General features: G+C 39.1%; 1 protein-coding gene across 1 annotated transcript; it reads right to left on the reverse strand.

Annotated features, from left to right (window-relative positions):
• Positions 1–483: 483 nt before the first annotated feature.
• On the reverse strand, positions 484–23268 carry LOC139472904 (uncharacterized). The gene is made up of 3 exons (XM_071255365.1): positions 22980–23268; positions 9856–10053; positions 484–668 (listed from the first exon to the last, which is right to left on the reverse strand). The coding sequence occupies exons 1-3, from the start codon at positions 23266–23268 to the stop codon at positions 484–486; spliced, it is 672 nt and encodes a 223-aa protein (XP_071111466.1).
• Positions 23269–24284: the final 1016 nt, after the last annotated feature.

The following is a 24284-nucleotide window of genomic DNA, read 5'->3' on the forward strand; positions in this document are numbered from 1 at the left end:
AGTCTGTTAATAATAATGTCTGGTCTAGACAGTCTACGCAATTAGGATACGATGACATCCATCAACCAAGACCACCCGATCCCGATCTCATGATAAGCATAATCGCCTTTTACAGCAAGCAGTGGTTGCTGAAGACCTATTCTACCCTGGATCTTCACGGGTCTCTGAACTTTCCTGCATCCTCTGATTGATGTTATAGGGCCTATTATTTATTGACAAATTCTACTGCCTTTAATGTTTTGTAAACCTTCTCCTTTGTGTTTCAATATAATTTGTTAATCATTCCCTGACGTGTGGTTATTTACTGATTCCACAATTTTGCACTGTACGTTCTGAGTTGGCCTTCGCGTTTCAGTTGGGAAATCAAAAGTAACATCTCGTACATCTCATTGTTTGCCTGGCGTTGAATAACCACGCAGTCCATCAAGTAAAGGCAAGTGGATGTCAGGAAACATGGCTTCCAGACCATATCTGGATCACGCCTCACACTATAACTTCACATAAGGACCAGCCTTTGTTTGTGTAGGTCGTGGTCTTTATTGACGCTTGATGCAGGTAGGCACATCCTGCGTTGAATTGACTGCTCTTTGCCCCTGACCGGATGAAGGTTGAACCGTCCGTCCAGGCATAGGATGTCTCACTGTACACTTGCAGACCAATCAGTGCTCCTGTAAGAAACGTGAGACCCCATCTAGAATGTTACATTAGTTAAACAAGGTGGTTACACCATGTCTGTTCGTTAAGACGTTAATTACTAATTAACCGCCGTGATATTGCTGGAATATTGCTAAAAGCGGCGTAAAACCATACTCACTCACTCACTCACTAATTACTAATTATATATGGACGACGAGATACTCAAAGGCAGCTGTGATTAAACCCAGCTATTGGTAGCTGAAGAATTGTAATGATTACTCTAATATTTCCTCATGTGATAGATTAGCTGCTAGTGTAAGTGTTACAATGTTATTGTTCTCATGGCTTATTTGGCAGATTGTTTACTTTCTAGCTTCTTCTAAATCCCCTTTACATCTGCACTTTTTGTGAATGAGAAGTCGCACAAAATCATGGCTAAGGGACTGATCTTCCCGAAATAATAGCAAGTCAACATTTTCAGCCATAAAAAAACTGTTAACGGACAGTAAATATTTATTTATCACAGACCGAAGACTATAAACTAAGAAATTCAGTTCCCAAAGCATGTACCACACGTCTGTACGTATCAGTGTACCTAATACAGGCTATACGACACCAGAAACTGGGGAAACGATTCCTCTGCTACCTGCTGGAGGACGTACCATCATGTTGTATCCTACCTGTGGGGTGTTTGGCAATACCAGCCTCTAAATTTCAATATCAAAGACGACAATATTATGTTTGCAGAAATGTACCTAGATATAATAGGAGTTACTCATCATATCACTGTCACTATCATCTAACCCTGGGTCAAATATGCTTTGTTTGTGTTCAAGCTCGGTGACTTGTTTGTCAGCCTGTCAACATGGATCGTTTCACGCAAAATCAAACACTTCTTTGCGTTGACTTGACCCAAAAGGGCGGAGCATGTAGTTACACCAAGGATTTCCGTTCGTCCTTCCGAGGACCTTTCCAGTGCGACCAATAACTTGAAAACAACTGCATGGATTCTTCTCAAAATGTGAGATTTCAATAGTTACCTGCTTATTATTACCTGGTGTGAGACACCCTTATCAGTGACAACCTACTTATCATTTTCTGAGAGTTAAACAGCAAGCTTCAGTTGAAAACTGCTCCACGGAATATTGTAGGAAAACATTTTTATGTTATTGAGAGGTGCCAAGGTATGACTTAAACAGTAACTTGCTTATAATTACCTTGTGTGAGAAACCCTTATCAGTGACAACCTTCTTATCATTTTCTGAGTGTTTAATAGTTACCTGCCTAATTACCTGGTGTGAGAAACTATTATCAGTGACAACCTTCTTATCATTTTCTGAGTGTTTAATAGTTACCTGCTTAATTACTTGGTGTGAGAAACCCTTATCAGTGACAACCTTCTTATCATTTTCTGAGTGTTTAATAGTTACCTGCTTAATTACTTGGTGTGAGAAACCCTTATCAGTGACAACCTTCTTATCATTTTCTGAGTGTTTAATAGTTACCTGCTTAATTACTTGGTGTGAGAAACCCTTATCAGTGACAACCTTCTTATCATTTTCTGAGTGTTTAATAGTTACCTGCTTAATTACTTGGTGTGAGAAACCCTTATCAGTGACAACCTTCTTATCATTTTCTGAGTGTTTAATAGTTACCTGCTTAATTACTTGGTGTGAGAAACCCTTATCAGTGACAACCTTCTTATCATTTTCTGAGTGTTTAATAGTTACCTGCTTAATTACTTGGTGTGAGAAACCCTTATCAGTGACAACCTTCTTATCATTTTCTGAGTGTTTAATAGTTACCTGCTTAATTACTTGGTGTGAGAAACCCTTATCAGTGACAACCTTCTTATCATTTTCTGAGTGTTTAATAGTTACCTGCTTAATTACCTGGTGTGAGAAACTCTTATCAGAGACAACCTTCTTATCATTTTCTGAGTGTTTAATAGTTACCTGCTTAATTACTTGGTGTGAGAAACCCTTATCAGTGACAACCTTCTTATCATTTTCTGAGTGTTTAATAGTTACCTGCTTAATTACTTGGTGTGAGAAACCCTTATCAGTGACAACCTTCTTATCATTTTCTGAGTGTTTAATAGTTACCTGCTTAATTACTTGGTGTGAGAAACCCTTATCAGTGACAACCTTCTTATCATTTTCTGAGTGTTTAATAGTTACCTGCTTAATTACTTGGTGTGAGAAACCCTTATCAGTGACAACCTTCTTATCATTTTCTGAGTGTTTAATAGTTACCTGCTTAATTACCTTGTGTGAGAAACCCTTATCAGTGACAACCTTCTTATCATTTTCTGAGTGTTTAATAGTTACCTGCCTAATTACCTTGTGTGAGAAACCCTTATCAGTGACAACCTTCTTATCATTTTCTGAGTGTTTAATAGTTACCTGCTTAATTACTTGGTGTGAGAAACCCTTATCAGTGACAACCTTCTTATCATTTTCTGAGTGTTTAATAGTTACCTGCTTAATTACTTGGTGTGAGAAACCCTTATCAGTGACAACTTTCTTATCATTTTCTGAGTGTTTAATAGTTACCTGCTTAATTACTTGGTGTGAGAAACCCTTATCAGTGACAACCTTCTTATCATTTTCTGAGTGTTTAATAGTTACCTGCTTAATTACTTGGTGTGAGAAACCCTTATCAGTGACAACCTTCTTATCATTTTCTGAGTGTTTAATAGTTACCTGCTTAATTACTTGGTGTGAGAAACCCTTATCAGTGACAACCTTCTTATCATTTTCTGAGTGTTTAATAGTTACCTGCTTAATTACTTGGTGTGAGAAACCCTTATCAGTGACAACCTTCTTATCATTTTCTGAGTGTTTAATAGTTACCTGCTTAATTACTTGGTGTGAGAAACCCTTATCAGTGACAACCTTCTTATCATTTTCTGAGTGTTTAATAGTTACCTGCTTAATTACCTGGTGTGAGAAACTCTTATCAGAGACAACCTTCTTATCATTTTCTGAGTGTTTAATAGTTACCTGCTTAATTACTTGGTGTGAGAAACCCTTATCAGTGACAACCTTCTTATCATTTTCTGAGTGTTTAATAGTTACCTGCTTAATTACTTGGTGTGAGAAACCCTTATCAGTGACAACCTTCTTATCATTTTCTGAGTGTTTAATAGTTACCTGCTTAATTACTTGGTGTGAGAAACCCTTATCAGTGACAACCTTCTTATCATTTTCTGAGTGTTTAATAGTTACCTGCTTAATTACTTGGTGTGAGAAACCCTTATCAGTGACAACCTTCTTATCATTTTCTGAGTGTTTAATAGTTACCTGCTTAATTACTTGGTGTGAGAAACCCTTATCAGTGACAACCTTCTTATCATTTTCTGAGTGTTTAATAGTTACCTGCTTAATTACCTGGTGTGAGAAACTCTTATCAGAGACAACCTTCTTATCATTTTCTGAGTGTTTAATAGTTACCTGCTTAATTACTTGGTGTGAGAAACCCTAATCAGTGACAACCTTCTTATCATTTTCTGAGTGTTTAATAGTTACCTGCTTAATTACTTGGTGTGAGAAACCCTTATCAGTGACAACCTTCTTATCATTTTCTGAGTGTTTAATAGTTACCTGCTTAATTACTTGGTGTGAGAAACCCTTATCAGTGACAACCTTCTTATCATTTTCTGAGTGTTTAATAGTTACCTGCTTAATTACTTGGTGTGAGAAACCCTTATCAGTGACAACCTTCTTATCATTTTCTGAGTGTTTAATAGTTACCTGCTTAATTACTTGGTGTGAGAAACCCTTATCAGTGACAACCTTCTCATCATTTTCTGAGTGTTTAATAGTTACCTGCTTAATTACTTGGTGTGAGAAACCCTTATGAGTGACAACCTTCTTATCATTTTCTGAGTGTTTATTAGTTACCTGCTTAATTACTTGGTGTGAGAAACCCTTATCAGTGACAACCTTCTTATCATTTTCTGAGTGTTTAATAGTTACCTGCTTAATTACTTGGTGTGAGAAACCCTTATCAGTGACAACCTTCTTATCATTTTCTGAGTGTTTAATAGTTACCTGCTTAATTACTTGGTGTGAGAAACCCTTATCAGTGACAACCTTCTTATCATTTTCTGAGTGTTTAATAGTTACCTGCTTAATTACTTGGTGTGAGAAACCCTTATCAGTGACAACCTTCTTATCATTTTCTGAGTGTTTAATAGTTACCTGCTTAATTACTTGGTGTGAGAAACCCTTATCAGTGACAACCTTCTTATCATTTTCTGAGTGTTTAATAGTTACCTGCTTAATTACCTTGTGTGAGAAACTCTTATCAGAGACAACCTTCTTATCATTTTCTGAGTGTTTAATAGTTACCTGCTTAATTACTTGGTGTGAGAAACCCTTATCAGTGACAACCTTCTTATCATTTTCTGAGTGTTTAATAGTTACCTGCTTAATTACTTGGTGTGAGAAACCCTTATCAGTGACAACCTTCTTATCATTTTCTGAGTGTTTAATAGTTACCTGCTTAATTACTTGGTGTGAGAAACCCTTATCAGTGACAACCTTCTTATCATTTTCTGAGTGTTTAATAGTTACCTGCTTAATTACTTGGTGTGAGAAACCCTTATCAGTGACAACCTTCTTATCATTTTCTGAGTGTTTAATAGTTACCTGCTTAATTACTTGGTGTGAGAAACCCTTATCAGTGACAACCTTCTCATCATTTTCTGAGTGTTTAATAGTTACCTGCTTAATTACTTGGTGTGAGAAACCCTTATGAGTGACAACCTTCTTATCATTTTCTGAGTGTTTATTAGTTACCTGCTTAATTACTTGGTGTGAGAAACCCTTATCAGTGACAACCTTCTTATCATTTTCTGAGTGTTTAATAGTTACCTGCTTAATTACTTGGTGTGAGAAACCCTTATCAGTGACAACCTTCTTATCATTTTCTGAGTGTTTAATAGTTACCTGCTTAATTACTTGGTGTGAGAAACCCTTATCAGTGACAACCTTCTCATCATTTTCTGAGTGTTTAATAGTTACCTGCTTAATTACTTGGTGTGAGAAACCCTTATCAGTGACAACCTTCTTATCATTTTCTGAGTGTTTGATAGTTACCTGCTTAATTACTTGGTGTGAGAAACCCTTATGAGTGACAACCTTCTTATCATTTTGTATATATTAGCTTGGTCTCGTCGCTATATGGGTGAAATAATGCCGATGCGACGTTAAATTTTAACTCACTCACTCACAAATGATAAAAAAACAGTATCATGAAAACAGTCGTGCAAAATGTGCTGCACTGAAAGATGAAAATCTTTAAATTTGAGTTTAAGTTATTTTGAAACAATGATCCAATGTTCAGTAACGTGTAGGTCCACCATTGGCTTGAATGCAAGCTTCTACACGTCTTGGCATTGACCAGATAAGCCTATCAAGTGTCTGTTGTTGAAAGTTCTGCCATTCTCTCCTTAAGGCTTGTTTAAGTTGATCCAGACTCTGAGGACGAACATGAAGACCATGAACATGCCTTCCAAGAATGTCCCATGCTTGTTCAATGGGATTAAGATCCGGAGACCTTGCAGGCCAGTCCAAATGCGTGATGTTGTTGGTCTGAAGAAGATCTTGCTCGATGTGGATGAGCATTATCATCTTTAAAGATGAAGTTAGGACCTGCTTGTTGTGCCAGGGGAATGATCACAGGTGTGACAATCTCGTCCTTGTACCGTACTCCAGTCATGGTACCACGTCTGATGACCCCAAGATCAGTTCTGTGTCCAACCCTGATGCCAGCCAAGATCATCAAACTTCCACCTCCGTACTGGTCGTGTTCAGCAATTGTACAGTTGGCGTATCATTCCTTACGGTTTCTCCACACACATTCCCTACCATCATTGAAGTCAAGGCAGAATCTAGACTCGTCTGTGAAGAGAACGTTACGCCAGCGATTCACCCTCCAGTTAAGGCGTTGATTGGCCCAAGCAAGTCTCTGTTTTCGATGGTATGCAGGCAGTGGGATATGTTGTACTGGTCTTGACCTCAGATCCTGAGCGTGAAGTCTGTTTCTTACTGTCAGTGTTGAGACTCTGTTTCCTGCAACTCTCTGAAAGTCATTCTGGAGAGATCTGGCCGTACTAAACCTTTTCCTCCGGGCAAGGGTGGCTAAAAAACGGTCCTCACGAGGAGTTGTCACCCTTGGACGACCTGTGCGTGGTCGCTCTGTCATCAGTCCAGTTTGATGGTATCGAGTTATCGCTCTTGAGATGACACTGCGGTGAACATTAAAATGTTTAGCAACAGCAGTTTGGGTGAGACCCCCCTGTACCATTCCAACAATCTGAGCAACCTGAGTTGGCATTAATTGACGCCTGTCTAAAGTATTAATGTCGACAAATTGCCCTTGCTGGCAGTTTTAAAGCAATCAGGGTGCATGGGTGAAGTGTGTAAAACATGCATGTCGTGCATTTAGCATGTGGGTTTTGAGGGTGGTTGTGTTCAGGCGATGTTATCAGTGTTTTTAGGAAAGTCTACTTGGAAAAGGCTTTAAGTCGAGTATTCATAGGTGATTTTCCTGCCTGAATTTTTTCTCAATGGATGGCATTCAACACTGATGAGAATGTTGCACGGAAAATAATACTTGTTGCTTAACTTTTTATGAGGAGTATAAGTATGAAACAATAACTAAGTTGAATATTAGGTGTGTATTTAATTAGTTATGTCATTACCCTTTATGCTCTGATTTATATTTTATTGATAAATTTATTAAGTAAATACATGTTGATTTGAATTACTATATGAACGGCGGGTAATTTAATCTGCTGGTAATAAATTTTATATTTTATTAGACACATCTATACACTATACATTTCTGTAAGAAACCTATAGAAAAGTACTTAGTACTTAAAGGCAACAAGGTGAACATCTTTATCTAAAGGTCTCAATTTTAAATAAAAATTTTAACTGAGCTCAATTCGACATAGGAAGGAAATTTAAAAACAAAGAATAAAGATGAGCTTGCATTACATAAAACTTAACAATTTATGCTGGCATTTCCTGTAAAAGTCAATATTAATTTTGAAACCTGTCAATAATATATGAATGACTGTAATGTGCGTGTTTGTGTTCCTTTATGTGTGAGTAGTAATTAGTGAATGGACACTGTTGTGCTTAAATGTTTAAATTTGGCCCGGATTTTGATGGGTTTTTTTTCCCCATATTTTAGGAGTGCATATCAGATGTCATAGAGGAAAATGTGATGTAACTAATTAGAGCAATCCCCCAATTTCAGCATTTAAACAGATGAAAGCACTGATATTTCGAACACCAAGAAGATGGTTGTGTATGCATATCCTGGATCCTGTCACTTTTATTCCATCAACTCACCTCATTGGGAACTTAACTGTGGAGTGATCATCTTGTTTGGCTGAGGTTCTTTTGAGCACATTGTCAAGTTTCTGTATGAAAAGGATATCCCGATTTCCAAGCTTGTCAGCTTTGGCAGCGATGGAGCTGCTGTCATGACAGGGGCCAAACATGGAGTAGCTACCAGATTGAAGGAAATATCACCACATTTGATCAATATCCGTTGTTTGGCTCATCGTTTCAACCTATGTACTTCTCAATCATCAAATAGCATTCCCTATCTCAAAAATACCTTTGAAAAAGTGTTTAAGGATCTCTACTACTACTTCTCTAAATCAGCAACTAGAACAGCTGAACTGAAAGAGATTCAAAAAGTTCTTGAAGAGCCAACACTCAAGGTTAAGGAAGTGCATGAGATAAGATGGTTGGCCTTCTGTGAGGCTCTTTATGCAGTGTACCACAGTTGGAGAGCACTAGTGAAATAGTTTAAAGCAAACATCAAGACAAAACAGTGTGCAGAACTCCAAGAGAACAGACCACAGATTTGTTTCATTCATGCACACCATGATTGATATTTGGACTTAGAAACCTATCTTTTCTCTCCTCTGATGAGCAGGACTATGGCACAGAGAAACTGAACATTCTTTGGGACCATTTTGGCTGTGAGAGGAAAACTGAGATGGCTACAAGTGCCCCCAATTTCGATAAAGATAAGACTGTGACAGAGTGGAGTCTAGCCAGGGCGGTCGTCAGGAGGGAACACCACGGACCCACCTTTCCAAACTTGTTGAAACTGGTTTCTATTGCCCTTGTCATGCCATATCAAACTGCTGATTGTGAGAGAGGCTTCATCCAACAGAACCTCACCAAGACAGCTTCAAGAAACAGATTGGAAAGTAAAACCCTCAACAGGTTAATGATGATAAATGTTGAGGGTCCCAGCATCAGGGATTTTGACTTTGCTCGGGCTCTTGTTGTTGGAAAGGAAAGAAGGACAGAAGACTTCTTCATTACTAGGATTGTGGTACTAATATGACTATTAAACTTGACTATTCCTTATTCATGGCATTTAAACATTTAAGTGTTTCACTGTTTTTGAAGTTTGTTTTTGAAGTTTTAAAACTGTTTGAAGTTCTGAAGTTGTTTAGTGTAAGAAGTTTCTCTGGAAGATACTGCCTGTGCCATTGTGAGAAGCTAAATGACAAGAAACTGGTAAGTAAACCATTTAAAAGTTTATTGTCCAAGTCCCTTTGTAAAGGCTAAATAAGAAGAAGTAAAGTACATTCTGTATGTGGTTGTCAATTGTTTTACCCCCATTGAAAACACTCCATGCCCCCTTTTCTTCCTGAGGGTGGGGGCCATCCCCCACATTTAAGATTTTCCAGATGCACCCCTGTAAGAAGCAGGTCAGGTGTGATATCACAAAGAGAAATAAAGTCATGGGGTGAGAAAAACGTGATATTTAGAAGATGCAATGCCATGTAATTAATGTCAGTGCTGTTGCAGACGTCATGGTAATACTATGTGGTAGATATCTATAAAGAAAAGGAACATTTGAACAAAATGACACAAAACTTTGAACTCACTCAAATAGACAATCGATATTGGGTACAATTATTCATCCAAGTGAAGTCAAGCGTACCCTATCAGCTTAAACGTGCTGATGAAGCAGCAGTGCTTCTTTGATCCATGTCATTACTATTATATATCATTGTGTTTTTAAGCGAAACCGGCTCGAACGTTAAGGCAATCAATATATCTCAACTGATGTTGGTTTCGAGGTCATGGGTATCAGCGAGCCCTTTACATATTTTGCTTTGCTTGTGGCTGGAATATTGCCGAGTGCATTTACATAGTTTCTGTTACGTACCATGTGTAGAAGACGTTCTCGTCATGAAATCTCCAATGTAGTCGTGCTTTTGTAAGGTATTTAGTATCATTAGACGTCCGCCATCACTTTCACAACGGGACTGGCTATCTGCCCAGTTTATCCAGGGACTGGTGTAGAGCTTGTAACACAGGCGTGGCGACAGGACTAGCGTGTAGCCTTGAGACACAGGACATGAATCTGAAGACAGAAAGAGCCATCAGTATTAGTTATCATCCATGACAAATCATACCGCAGTCCGCTAACGTTTGACTTGAAGCAGAATACACCATGACTGTAGTACGTCATGGTTGGAGTACTTTCTTTCTGGCAAGAAAATTACATTTGAAATACAACAATAGATTTTTTTATTAGAAATAAATGGAAAATTCTGAGTCTGTTTAGGATGGACTATTGATAAAGTTGGTTTCCAATTTGTTTTAACATAATCAACTCCGAGGTCACAGATTTTTGCCAATGATGCCCGAGTGCATTGGGCCCACTGGTGACAAAGGCTTCCTTCTGGTGGTATTAAGACATCCTCGAAGGCAAAACTGACGTCATCGTTATTTGCATAATGCTTGCCAGACAGTTATTTTTTCAAGTTTGGAAAGACAGGAAATCTGACGATGCCTCGGGGGGAGGTTCAATAAGTTCATAGCCACAGCCATACCAGTAACAGACGTTCTGCATTTTCCTAGGGGAACAACATACCCTGAGTTTTCCACGACGTGTATGATATGTTCACGTCTTTAACTGCAGAATATCACAATATTGACCGTTAATGACCTGACGTCAGTGGGAATTCACCAGTAGGATTTCCTTTCTTCGGATAGGTCAAATGTTTCCACTGCTTTGTCTGTTGGATACTCTCTGGCTGACACAATTTAATTGATCTGCGTCAAAACAACAGACATCCTCACGGGAGATAACGAACATCAGTTCAGGAGTCGGAAGTTTTTGTGCACAGTCGTTGCACAGTGTAATTCACAATGCATTATTCCGAACTAGTACAATGTCATACAGTTACAATAGTTGTTCAAGTGCAAATGACACTGCCATATACCACTCTTCTCCCTTCGGAGAAAGAATGTTTAAACATTGTGAGAACTTTCTTTGCTGATGAAAGTACGAAGAGCAGTCTATAAGAGTGAATATTATATGCATGATAATTATGAGAAATGTTTACGAAAATGCAAATCATGATTCAAGTCAGAACTGATCACATTCAACCAACTCGAGACAATGCATCAGCAGTAATGTTGTCTTTTCCTTTGATATGCTTGACGGGCTGTCGAGTCTAGTGGTTAAAGCGTTCTCTCATCAATCTGAAGATCTGGTCGATTCCGAACATGGGTACAATAAGTGTCCTCCGCATAATATTGCTAAAAGAGTTATAAGACCATACTCACTCACAGACATGCTTGATGTCTAAATGAAACTTTTGCCAAGACTTTAGCTCCAGCGCATTAGGCGTTGGTTTTTGTTCTTGAAACGAAGAAACGACAGTGGATTGTGATCAGTGTACATTGGGTTGTTACAAAGCTAACGATAGAATTTTGGTTTTTTCAAATAATGGTGAAATAATGTCTCTGTTTTTTGTCAACATTTTGTAAATAATATCAAACAGGATGATCAAAACCTGATGCATCTTCCTGCAACATGACCGCTCCTGCACCAGTGAGACCCGTGAAAAATCCGGGTAGAATAGATCTTCAGCAACCCATGCTTGCCGTAAAAGGCGACTAACGGTATTGGGTGGTCAGGCTCGCTGACTTGGTTGATTCATGTCATCGATCCCAATTGCGCGGATTGATGCTAATGATATTATTCACTGGATTTTCTGGTCCAGACTCGATTATTTACAGAACGCCGTCATATAGCTGGAATATTGCTCAGTGCGGCGTAAAACAACCAAACAAACCAAAACCTGCACCAATGAATCTGTTTTCCAAGGTTTTGTGCTTGGAGAACTGTAGAATTATAAGAATGACCTTAATTTTCTCTAAAGGAGCCTGACAATTACTGTCCCAAACAAATTTCGCCTTTTGCCCAGCAAAATAGTGAGATGGGCTACCACCACATGTGAGTTCCTTTTTGTTTTGTGGAATTTGAAGTACTTCCCTTTTGCTTGTATGGGTTGTATCTGATCTTGGCCTATGGAATAAGCTTCCAAGTTAGCTAAAACTTCAGAATGGTTTTGTTTAGGGCTAGCATAATCAACAATGCCATAATTCCTATCAGTATCATAATCTGATAACCATAAGAGAAACAGTGGCAACACACTGAGTACATTGTCATTTCTTTCCTGATATAACTCACGCACTCTTTCATGATACTTTCTAATTATATTGACATGACAAAGCTGTGTCTTTTTACGATGGTCTATTGTACGTACAACATAGTCAATATGACTGACGGTCAATAACATACGGACCTTGTTACTCCAACAAACCTCATTCAGGCCTATCACAAAGCCAATGCTCCTTCAAGTGCTTTAAACGTCCATGAAATGTACAGCCAAAGACAAGGTCAAAAGGACTGACACCTAGAGATTCCCTCACAGCCTACAACACCAAATCAATGCCTTCATCCTAATCCTTCTCAGTCTCAAAACAGTAAGGTCTTAAAAGAAGATACGGGGTAGAACAGATCATCAGCAACCCATGTTTGCCGTAAAAGGCGACTATGCTTGTCGTAAAAGGCGACTAACGGGATCGGGTGGTCAGGCTCGCTGACTTGGTTGTTACATGTCATCGATCCCAATTGTGTGGATTAATGCTCATGATATTAATCACTGGATTGTTTGGTTATCATATTCTCAAGAGTCTTATGAAATGTCTCTAAAGCTTCTTGACATTCAGTAAGATATGCACTTGACTAGACTAGAGTTATGCCTAAATTCTGCATAGCCTGTTGGAAAACACCTGATATACAATTAGAGCCCCGATCTGACCGAACAGTCGTAGGCAAATCAACCATGGTGAAGAATTTTACCAAAGCCTTGATATTAACCTGAGCTATACTTTTCCATAAAAGAAAAATCCTGTCGAAACCTTCCGGAAGCACACATGATAGTAATCATGTACTGAGTTATTGGCTTAGTTTCAGGAAAAGGACCAACAAAATCAATGATGACCCGGCTGAAAGGTTCTTCTCAAAGGTGGGGCTTGGATTTATTGATTTAGTTTGCCAACCATTTGACACATATCACATTTTTTTTGCAATATTCAGCCACATCATGCTGCAAGTTAGGCCCAAAGGGGCAGACTTGTGTCACATGTTTTGTTTACACCGAAATGACCTGCCAAAGGAGATTCATGTGTCAAACCCAAAACATGCTTTCAATATAAATTTGGAAGAAATATTTGAGGGAAAACCTTCCACTCGTCATCCGTTCCTCAACAGCCGAACTGTCAGAATTTTGAGTACTCTGACTCGAAAATTAAGACAGATCAAGAGAAAGATCCATAAACGTTCCCGCCAAATCATGACTGGAATCATTCTCAGAACAACTTGGCTCAGCAATAGCTTGAGTGACAACACAGGAAGGAAAAATACCTCGAATTTATTTTAAAGATTTTCAGTACTTTCCGAAGTGCTAGGCTCAAGACAAACAACAGGATCAGCCAAATATCTTCTGATAAATCGTTCCCTTTAAACAAGACTACAACCCCTACCTTGACCAACACATGTACAGACGCCAATTTCTGTCTTCAAATTCAGAAATTGGAGAGGTGCACTGGTAAAACCACACAATCCCTCCAACAACACCTCGCGGATTCCCCAGAAGGGGGCAAAATACCATCCACATTCAGTGAGTGAGTTAAGATTTATCGCCACAATCAGAGTTTGAAGAGTACCAGGATCCCTCAAAACGGCAATGTGCCTAAGAATGGAAGTGTCTCCTTTAGCATTGTTTTTGACTTTACTAACAAAAGGTAAGTAATCCTATCTCACAACATTTGTTGATGACAACAGCTTACTCGCCCATTAGCAGAACCACTAAAAGGCTTTCTCCCGACAATCACAAAAGTATTCGGGAGGAATGACTGTTCTTGAAAAAGAGCTTTCTACACTCAATCATGGTTTGCTCTGGCTCGGACGAAAATTTTAGAAGCAAATGGAGCAGAACCTTGACAACCTTGACTTCCTTGACTTTCTGTCAACGTACTCAGAACCAGACTCGTTAGAACTAGATCTGGGAGAGGATGAACTATCATTTCCTGATTTATAACCCTGTGAACAGACTGATAATCAGAACTCCTATCAATGGGTAAGGCAGAATATACTTTCTGAGCTTTTTCCCTAACACACTTTGCAATAACACGGTCCACTGATTTGGGTGAGTGAGTTAAATAAAGCTTTACGTCACATCGGCAATATTTCAGCCATATCGTGAAAACATTTATTAAACTGACATTAAAAACTGTCATGGACGGACAGTATAACAACTAGCATATCACAGTTAATAAATAAAACTAGTTTAGAACAATTAAAAGAATAACCTATGATTCAACAATAGATTATAAACATTCTGCCTTACCCATTGAAAGTAGTTCTGATTATCAGTCTGTTCACAGGGTTATAAATCAGGAAATGAGAGTTCATCCCCTCCCAGATCTAGTTATAAACACGGGCTAGAGATCACCAGCAACCAAAGTTAGGCTAACTTACTAGGGACAGTGGGGACTTACAATACTTCTGCTACCTGCACGGCTCCCCTGCAGGATTTACACCATCCCTTCAGCTGCTGGCGATGGTACGCAATTAAGCAATAATTAAAACAAAACAAATATACTACGTTTAAAAACAGTGGTATGAATAAACTTACTTTCAGGATGTGGTCTTGCATATCCTCTCAGGGGGACAAATTTTTTACACTACTTCAACCCCCTTTGAGGATACAGCCATTAACCATCTAAGTTACTCATTAAACATTACCAATATTATAAAAATCAACTATCTACAGAATCAAAATTTATCAATAAGTTCTATTTCTTATAAAAATCCAACAATTAAATGACAACAGATACTATTAAAACGATCCTTAAGAGATGATGACTTGTAATAGTTATCCCTTGTGATGGCAAAATCAATACAGTCAAGCAGGACATGCTGGATCGTGATTCTCTCATCACAAGGGATGCAAAATGGAGGATCCTCACCTTTCAGTATATGTCCATGTGTATATCTGCTATGGCCAATACGACATCGTCGCATTATGACCTCATTAAATATGGACTGACAGCCCAAGTAGGTGTAACCAATGGTTTGATGTAATTTATTGATACCAACTTGGGTGTCCCACTTCTTTCGCATACGATCTCGGATGTAACATCTGATCACAGGTTTACAATCACTGTATGGAATGAGAAGAGGTGTCATAGATTTGTTGAGTGCTGCTTTTGCTGCAGCATCAGCCATTGTGTTGCCTTTTATGCTCACATGACTGGGCAACCAGCAAAATACGATGTCGTATTGGCCAGTTGTAAGATCATTATAAAGCTCTAAAATATCTAAAATAATTGGATGATTAGAAAAGACTGTTTTCAGTGCCTGAAGAGAAGACAAAGAATCAGAAAAGATGATAAATTGTTTCTATGTAGACTGATTTTGAATGTATACTAAGGCTGTAAGAATATCATTGGCCTGGTATTAGCAGTGAAAATAGAGCTATTGTCTGGTATTCCAGATGATAAATGTTTTGATTCAACGACAGTGGCACATGCCACCTTGCCACCATCCTTGGATCCATCAGTAAAGATTGAACGGTGAGTGTCATATTTCTTTTTTAATTGTACATATTCCTGGTGATATATAAGTTGATTTGTGTCAGATTTAATAAAACGGGTTAGAGAAGCGTCTACTTCTGGCCTCACCAGCTGCCAGGGAGGAGTAGACAAGAGACATGGTGATATGGTGAGATAATATCTAGATCTATATTTGCGGCAATAATATGGGGTTGAAAAACGGAGTCATGAGCAGGATTAGAAGGATTAGAGTGTAATTTAGTGATATATTGAAGAGACAATTTAACACTGCGATGTTTCAAAGAGGGTTCATCAGCCTCGACATAGAGGCTGTCAACAGGAGAAGTTCGAAAAGCACCAAGGCACAGTCTGAGTCCTTGGTGGTGGATTGAATCTAGTTTTTTTAAATTACTCTTGCAAGCTCCAGCACATACAATGGAGCCATAATCCAATTTAGAGCGGATCAATGATCTATAAAGGTGAAGGAGGGTTGTCTCATCCCCTCCCCACTCAGAATTCAAGACGACTTTTAACAGATCTGGGGCCTTCAGGCATTTAGTCTTTAAATATTTGATATGTGGCAAAAACGTCAATTGGTGGTCGAAAATCAACCCCCAAAATTGGCCTCTTTTACAACCTTAATTGGAGTGCCATCTAAAGAGAGCTCTGGGTCTTTATGGGGTTTATATTTCCGACAGAAATGTATACAATTTGTCTTGGTCTGTGAAAACTTAAATTCATTCTCAAGACACCATTTATTAATTTTATTAAGACACAACTGTAACTGTCTTTCAATGGTATGCATATTTTTACCACGACATGAAACATTAAAATCATCCACAATCATCCATCCATTGAGTCATTTAGTACTTTAGATAAACTATTTATTTTGATGTTAAACAATGTGACAGACAAAATACTACCCTGTGGAACCCCCTGATTCTTATTATAATGACAGGGTTGATCCAACACAAACTTTTTATGGAAACCGCATTGGATGTTACTAATCAGATTATTGGTTTCTAAAAACCAAGCTAATCGATTATTTACCATGCGCTCCATGGTTTTACAAACACAGCCAGTTAATGGAATAGGTCGATAATTTGATGGATCGGTATGATCCCTGCCAGGTTATGGTATGGGTGCAACTATCTCATTTCTCCATGAAGGAGGAAAATGTCCTGTTGTCCAAATATCATCAAAAATATTCAGTAGTGTTGTGAGACAAGATTCAGGCAAGTGTTTTAAGAGCTGATAATGAATATCATCAGCACCAGTTGCAGAATCATGAGCTTGTGCTAAAGCAGTGTGTAGTTCATTTAGTGAAAAAAACTTCATGATAATCTTCGCTGTTGTCAGAATTAAAATAAACGTTTTTCTTCTCTAGTTGTTGTTTATACTTCTGAAACTTTGGATGATAATTTGACGAAGAAGAATGATTAGCTAAAGTTTCACCCAATCCATTTGCAATATATGATTTTTCGGTCAATAAATTATTGTCATCTTTTAGATGACGAATACCAGTTTCAGAACCCTTGCCTTTGATTTTTTGGATCATGTTCCATACCTTTGACATAGGCGTGCGTGAATTTATTTTAGAAACATAATTCTCCCAAGACTGTTTATTGTGTTTAAATGTTCGTCGAGCCTTGGCAGAATTGATTTTCACATTGTTTAAATTATGTACAGTAGGATGGCGTCGAAAATATTTCTCTGCCGTCTTCCTATGCTTCCTAGCTTTTTTGCATTCGTCAGTAAACCATGGTTTCCGAATATGTGGGTTCACAGAGGACTTAGGAATAGTTTCATCAGTTATGTTCTTCAGTTTGTCAGAGAACGATTGAATTGGATCAGGAACATCCATGAAAAGGTTTGGTTTCAATTTGTCAGTACATATGGTCTGAAATAATGGCCAATTAGCCTTGGAAAAATTTCATCGTGTTGACGGTGGAGCATCAGTGGGAATTACAGTCGGAAAATGATCACTTCCATAAAGCTCAACATGGACTGACCATTCAAATTGATTATACATGTTAGAATCTGTGATTGACAGATCTAATGCAGAATAGGTACCAGTTGCAGGATGTAAATATGTGTTCGAGCCGTCGTTGAATATGCATAGATTATTATTAGAAATAAAATCTTCAAGGATTTTCCCTTTTTTGTTAGTATTGGAACTTCCCCATAGAGGGTTATGTCCATTAAGATCACCCATGATGAGACAGGGCTTAGGGAGCTGGTCAAATAAATCCTGAAGATCGGACAGCTGAAGATTCGAGGATGGATAAATATATAATGAACAAAGTGTTAAGGTTATGTGTAAGGTAAGACGGACAGCAACAGCCTGAAGATTACAGTTAAGAGAAACAGGGCAGTGGATAACAAAATTGAAGCACCCCCAGTGGCTTTATCACCTGGTGGGGAAAAAGAATGATATGAATTGTACTGACGCATTTCAAATTTATCAGTATTCTTAAAATAAGTTTCCTGCAAACCAAATGCTGATGGTTTATACTCTTGTGCTAATAATTGAACTTCATTAAAATTATTTCTAAGTCCTCTGCAATTCCACTGAATTAAGTTAGGAGATTGGTTCATGGAGGTTCTATGGGGGATCTTTCATCATGGACTCCTATTCCTGTGTTCTGAAGATGGAGACATCTCAATCTCAAGAGGTTCAAAGGAGTTATGAACCTCAACAGCTACGGGTACCTCTACAGGAGATGAGATCTTGGACAATTGTTTACGATTAAGTTTACAATTTCTCTGTTTCTTTGGCATGTCAACATGAATATCAACATCAACCGCTGGTTGTGCGAGCTCGGGCTGTGACTGACAAATGGTCTGGGAGGAAGACGTTGTTATGGTAGACTGGCTGTCAGAATCAGTTTTCAAGGCAACAGTATTCACTGGTTGTACAGATTTATCTACGTGAGATCAGTTTTACATGAAATAGAACTTGTTTGTGATTTTCTGGACACAGCAGCTGAGTAGGTTATGGTAGGAGATGGTTTATGTGTAGTCTGGTTGAGAATTTGTTTTTTAGCCTCAAAAAAAGGAAATATTGATTTCACATTTCAATTTGAGGATTTGGGTTTGTGTTTGCCATTCAGGGCATGATTTGGAGGAGGATTGATGGTCACCACCACAATTGGCACATTTAGGATCTTTAGTGCAATCAGGGTTTTGATGATCCTCACTGCAGCGAGGGCAACAAGGCATTTAGATCCATGTCCAAACTTTTGACAAGTATAACATCGAAGTGGAGAGGGGATATACTATTCCCTTTGATATTGAAATAACCAGCTTTGATAGATTTTGGCACAGATGACAGCTCGAATGTAAACAGGAAGGTGTTGCTGGGTTCAATCCTGTTTCTTGACAGCAAATCACTTAACTGAGGTAACATGTTGATCTTGGAGTTCAGCAATTATCTCCTCCTCAGACATGTCCGCCAGACAAAAGGCTGTATCTTTAATTATGCCTCGACTAGAGTTGAGTGTTTTGTGTGCTGAAACAGCAACACTGATATTAGCAAACTGATGTTGCTGTAACATATTTAGTGACTGCTGTCGTTTCACACATTCAACAAGGAGCAAACCACCTCGAAGACGGGAAACGTTTTTCACTTCACCACAGATAGATTGATTTGTCTTTGATACAACAATAGGATTGATTTTGAGTGGCTCTCCATTTGTAGCTTCAATAACTATAAATCTTGCCCAAGTTTCTTGTTGCTTGGAAACTGAAACATCATCATGAAATGAATGATGATCAGCTTTTAAACGCCTTTTCTTGTCATTTCTTACGGAACCAGAATGGGTAAGCAACATGATGTAGGTAATAAGATTAAGCACCCCTGCTCCTCACCCTCCACGGAGTGCCAACAAGGACAGTGTTTCACTGCAGCGGAGATCCGGCACGCAAACACTGGGGATACAAGGGTGATATACTCCAGTAAATAGGGCATGAATAGCTGTATTTGTCTACCAATAATAATGCTAGGCTGGTTCTGCTCATAACAAGAAATTGGAGACATATAGAACTCAGAGGTTGACATTACCAGATTGGCCCTTGAGCCACCGCCTTCCGGCATGGAACTCCAGGCAAACGTATTTACAGAAAGTCTAACATTCAAAGCCAAAGTACAATATAATGTAGTAGATTATACAAACAATTTTCCAGCACAGGGCTAGCCATGACCAGCCGATTGATAGAACCGGGCCCATTCTACCACCCGTCTAGGTGAAGTAAGGGTCGAAGTGGTTTGTTGGGCAAAGGAACACTGTTCCTGGAACCAGTGCCCTCAACTACCAGACTACCATCCTCCGCCGACACAGGGGCGCAACCCACGGCAAACAGGTTGCCCAATTCGGTCGCCTTTTAGGACCAGCAATGGGGTGCTGTGGAAACATTCTGCCCCGGTTACACTCGAGGGAAGAGCTATTAGCGCTACCCAGCACTCACCACGAGGAGGTTACTCTTCACGAGTGCCCCACTGATTTGAGGCTATTTCAAACTGTCAGCCACCTTTTCAAAATGTGAGAAAAACTTCTCAACATCACGTTCAGAGGATGGTTGGTTGGTTTGTTGCTTAATGCTCAGTAATATTCCAGCTACATGACGGCGGTCTGTAAATAATCGAGTCTGGACAAGGCAATCCAGTGATTAATATCATGAGCATCGATCCACGCAGTGGGATATGATGACATGCATCAACCAAGTCAGCGAGCCTGACCACCCGATCCCGTTAGTCGCCTTTTACGAAAGCATAGTCACCTTTTACGGCAATCAATGAGTGAGTGAAATTTAACGTCACATCGCCGGAATCTTCACGGGCCTCGAGCAGGGAGCAACAAGTCTAATCTGTTTGGATTGACATTTGACACAGTACCTGTTTCAATCACAAATTTTCATTCTCATCTTTCATTCTCATATTCAACTAATTTTTCTCTTTCAAATTCCAATTTCTTCAAAGCCATAACATCAGTTTTGTTCTTCAAGCAAAGCCAAAGCATCATATCAAAAAAAAATCTTCCTCAGCTATATCCTCGAAGGGGGTTCAAATAGTGTAAAATTAGTGTCCCCCTGAGAAGTCAATTAAGACCACGTCTTTAAAGTGTGTTTATTTCTGCAACGTTTTTTCCTTTAAATTTTGGCTAAATTTGTCAATAATCGCCAACAGCCGAGGGGATGATGTAAATCCGGCTGGAGTCCATGCAGGTAGCCAAAGCACTAGCATGGTGATCTACCTGCAGATGTTGACGATCTATTGCCCTTTTTACATTGCAATGTTTCATGACTGTTAAGTGGTATATTTTTATTGTTCTATACTAGCTTTAAGCATTATAAATCTGTGATATTCAAGTAATGTTACTGTCCATCGCTGACAGGTTTTTATTTGGTTTAAATACATGTATAAATACAGTATAACTTCTCGTCACAATATGGCTGAAATAGTGGAGATGTGACGTGAAGCATAACTCACTCACTCAATCACTCACTCACTCACTCACTCTTTAGCCAGGTTAGTTTTCAAAATCAGCTTTAAGCACACCCGATTTCATATCAAGTTTGTGCAATTCGACCACAGAGACTTGTTCCATAGAACGTTGGCTTACAAACTCCACTACACTAAACATTATCGTAATTGTTGGCTTCAAACAATTTTAGGCCATGACATGTTTATCCACTAATTTGAAAAATAATTTCTGATAGATCAAATTTCGCTCCCGCATGAAACCCCAATTGATGTTATGTGCGATTCCCAAATAGAGACCCGTGAAGATCTGGGGTAGAATAGCTCTTCAACCCATGCTTGCTGTAATAGACGACTTTGCTTGTCGTAAGATTTGGTTGGTTGGTTGGTTGGTTTGTTGTTTAACGCCGCACTCAGCATAGTCGTAAGAGGCAACTAACGGAATCGGGTGGTCAGGCTTCCTGACTTGGTTGAGGCATGTCATCGATCCAAATTGCGTGGATCGATGCTCATGTTGTCAATCACTGGACTCTCTGGTCCAGACTCGATTATTTACAGATCCCCCGTGATATAGCTGGATTATTGCTGACTGCGTTATTAAACAACCAAACAAACAACGTCGCTTGCCCATTAAATGTCCACGGGAGCACCATATGTGACACTTATGGCGATGTTATCAACAGAACTGCTATGTCAGAGACCATCCCTGTAGTGGCCTCCCACCTGTACTTTGGGACATTGTTCTTTCGAGATATAAATCCTGCCAGGGTCCATGCAGGAAGCAAAGGCACTGTAGGTCCCCATGGTCCCTGGTATGGTGATTTTCAAGCCCATTTTCATATTGTGATGTCAACTCATTCTTTCTTCTTTTAAATGTGCCTCGACTAGTTTTAAATCTAATCTGTGATATGCTAGTTATCGTACTGTCCTTCGATGACAGGTTTTTGTAAAGTTTAAATATATGCATTATTAATGACCAACTTCTCGTCACGATATGGCTGAAATATTGCCGATGTGTCGTTAACTTTTAACTCACTCACTCACTCATTGTTCTTTTGATGCGATATAATTCAATCCACGGCAGTAAATGTTTTTGACCAATTCTCATTGTTATTTGTGATAAACTGCTTTCCATTGGAGTATATAAATAACAGCATCCAAAGCAAGGCCACCCCTCTGAAGACATATATTACCTGAACTTCCTGCACAAGCACCTTTGATTCATGACATCACTTCAGCTACTGCTGACTGTAGTAAAACTACAAGACAGTATTGCAAAATAGTGTCATAACACCAGAACACGCTTCAAACATTGTCTGCTTTGGAGGTTTCGTACATAATGAGCGAACTCTTAAACAACTACACCACCCGACCGTACCACAAATACGGATTGGGCAAGCGGTCAAAAGCGCCAGGCTAGCAAGCGCCAGGTGCTGAAATCATATCCCACTAGTGACCGGGTTGTTAATCAGACCAACAATGTTTACAGGTCTTTACATTGTTGTCACTATCCCTAGTGTACAGTACATTCGCCCTGTGCACTCAAAAGAACCAACTGGTCCGATGGTAGATGACTAGATGGTGGAAACACGAATACGTACATACACCCGAAACACGTGTGGTGTCACCCTGGGCAAGTAACTTAGTTCAAATGTGCCTCTGTTCACCCAGCAGGGAATGGGTACCATCTGAGCAGCTTGGGTTGTATACTCCCCAGGGAGTTGAGAATGATAACTGGAATGCAAACGGGTCCAATGGTCGGGGAACAATTATAACCGCATCTGAGCAGATAATAGTACCGGGATACCTGCGGTATATAAATGTATATGAAAGAAAGAAAAGAAATACAAGGAATAGGATCGTATGTTGAAAAGCTAATGCATATAACATCTGACCTGCTTGCTTGTGGAATGTTGTTGCTCCGGGAAGAGAGGAACCAGGCGTTGATACGAAGGAGCTGTACTTGAAGCACTGGCCATCATGAAAAGTCACAGCAGAACACTGCTCGTCCTGTGAGCAAAGCACACAACATTTCAACCTAGACTGAATTGGTCTGATGTCTGTTGGGGGCTCTATTGTCTGGAAACCGTCCAGTGTAGCCTCTCTTTCAAAGTCATGTTGGATGTAAGAGTTTCCTGCAAACACGCTTGAAATGAAGACAGACACAAGTAATAACACCTTCATTCTTCTGTCTAGATATAGACAAGTAATAACACCTTCATTCTTCTGTCTTGATAGAGACAAGTTATAACACCTTCATTCTTCTGTCTAGATAGAGACAAGTAAAAACACCTTCATTCTTCTGTCTATATAGAGACAAGTAATAACACCTTCATTCTTCTGTCTAGATTCACATGACTGGAACTGCAGTTTCCTACCCACAATTCAATTCTTTCATTCAGCAATTGGAATAATCCCTGTTGACGACTATAATAGAAATTGCCGGGAAGACGATGCGCTTTAAAGCTTTTATGAAACGTGGGACATAGTGCAGACTCGTACAGTCCCCGAGATGAGCCACACTGATTGGTTCAACTGATCGAACAGGATCGAAAATCTTAAAGTGGAATAACAGGTTTCATGTTCCGGAGCCCTATTGATTATTAAGTGGATAACTAGTGAATGTGAAAATTAGACACAAGCAGCACTGCCTTTTGAAGGGATACAACTAAAAGTAAAAACAATATCCAATTTTTTTTTCAGGTCGGTGTAATGTCCCCATGCGTGTTGTTCCAGTCTGACGGCGGATCTTTATCGAGCTATGATCCTTTTGATCATCTTTGAGCTCATTTCTACCCAACCGTGGGATACGCCGTAAAAATCAAGGCAAGAACAAACATTCCCGTAAAGAATCAATAACCCAGATGAGATTATTAACCGAGTGTGTGTTGTTAAATTTTCAGATTGTCAGTTATAGCACTGCATGAATAGAAAAAGGAAATCAGCTTTAAACCTAAAAAAAACCCAGTTCCTTAGTAAATAATATTGTACAATTCCCATTTTATCACAAGCATGTATTTAAAAAACCCTCTCATTTAGTTTGATTATCAGGTGTTCTCGAAACATGAAAGTATCCTGTCCCACTGGTACGTGATTTCCCGTTTGAAGTCGATACTCGTTGCTACGTTGGCGAAAGGAAAGGAAACTATGCGAAAATCGGATTTAGTAGTATGTGGATTCGATAATAACGAGTACCGAGT

Source organism: Haliotis cracherodii, unplaced genomic scaffold, assembly GCF_022045235.1.
Source record: "Haliotis cracherodii isolate W230 unplaced genomic scaffold, xgHalCrac1.p SCAF_25, whole genome shotgun sequence".
NCBI classification, from domain to species: Eukaryota; Metazoa; Mollusca; class Gastropoda; order Lepetellida; family Haliotidae; genus Haliotis; species Haliotis cracherodii.

Bases quoted from the DNA above. Each gene is read 5' to 3' on its own strand.
- LOC139472904 (XM_071255365.1), bottom strand. From the start codon at position 23,268: ATGAAGGTGTTATTACTTGTGTCTGTCTTCATTTCAAGCGTGTTTGCA. The intron at 10,054-22,979 runs GTCAGATGTTAT...TTCTGTCTTCAG, and splicing joins AACATTCCACAAGCAAGCAG to ATTCATGTCCTGTGTCTCAA. The intron at 669-9,855 runs GTACGTAACAGA...CGTTTCTTACAG, and splicing joins GAGAACGTCTTCTACACATG to GAGCACTGATTGGTCTGCAA.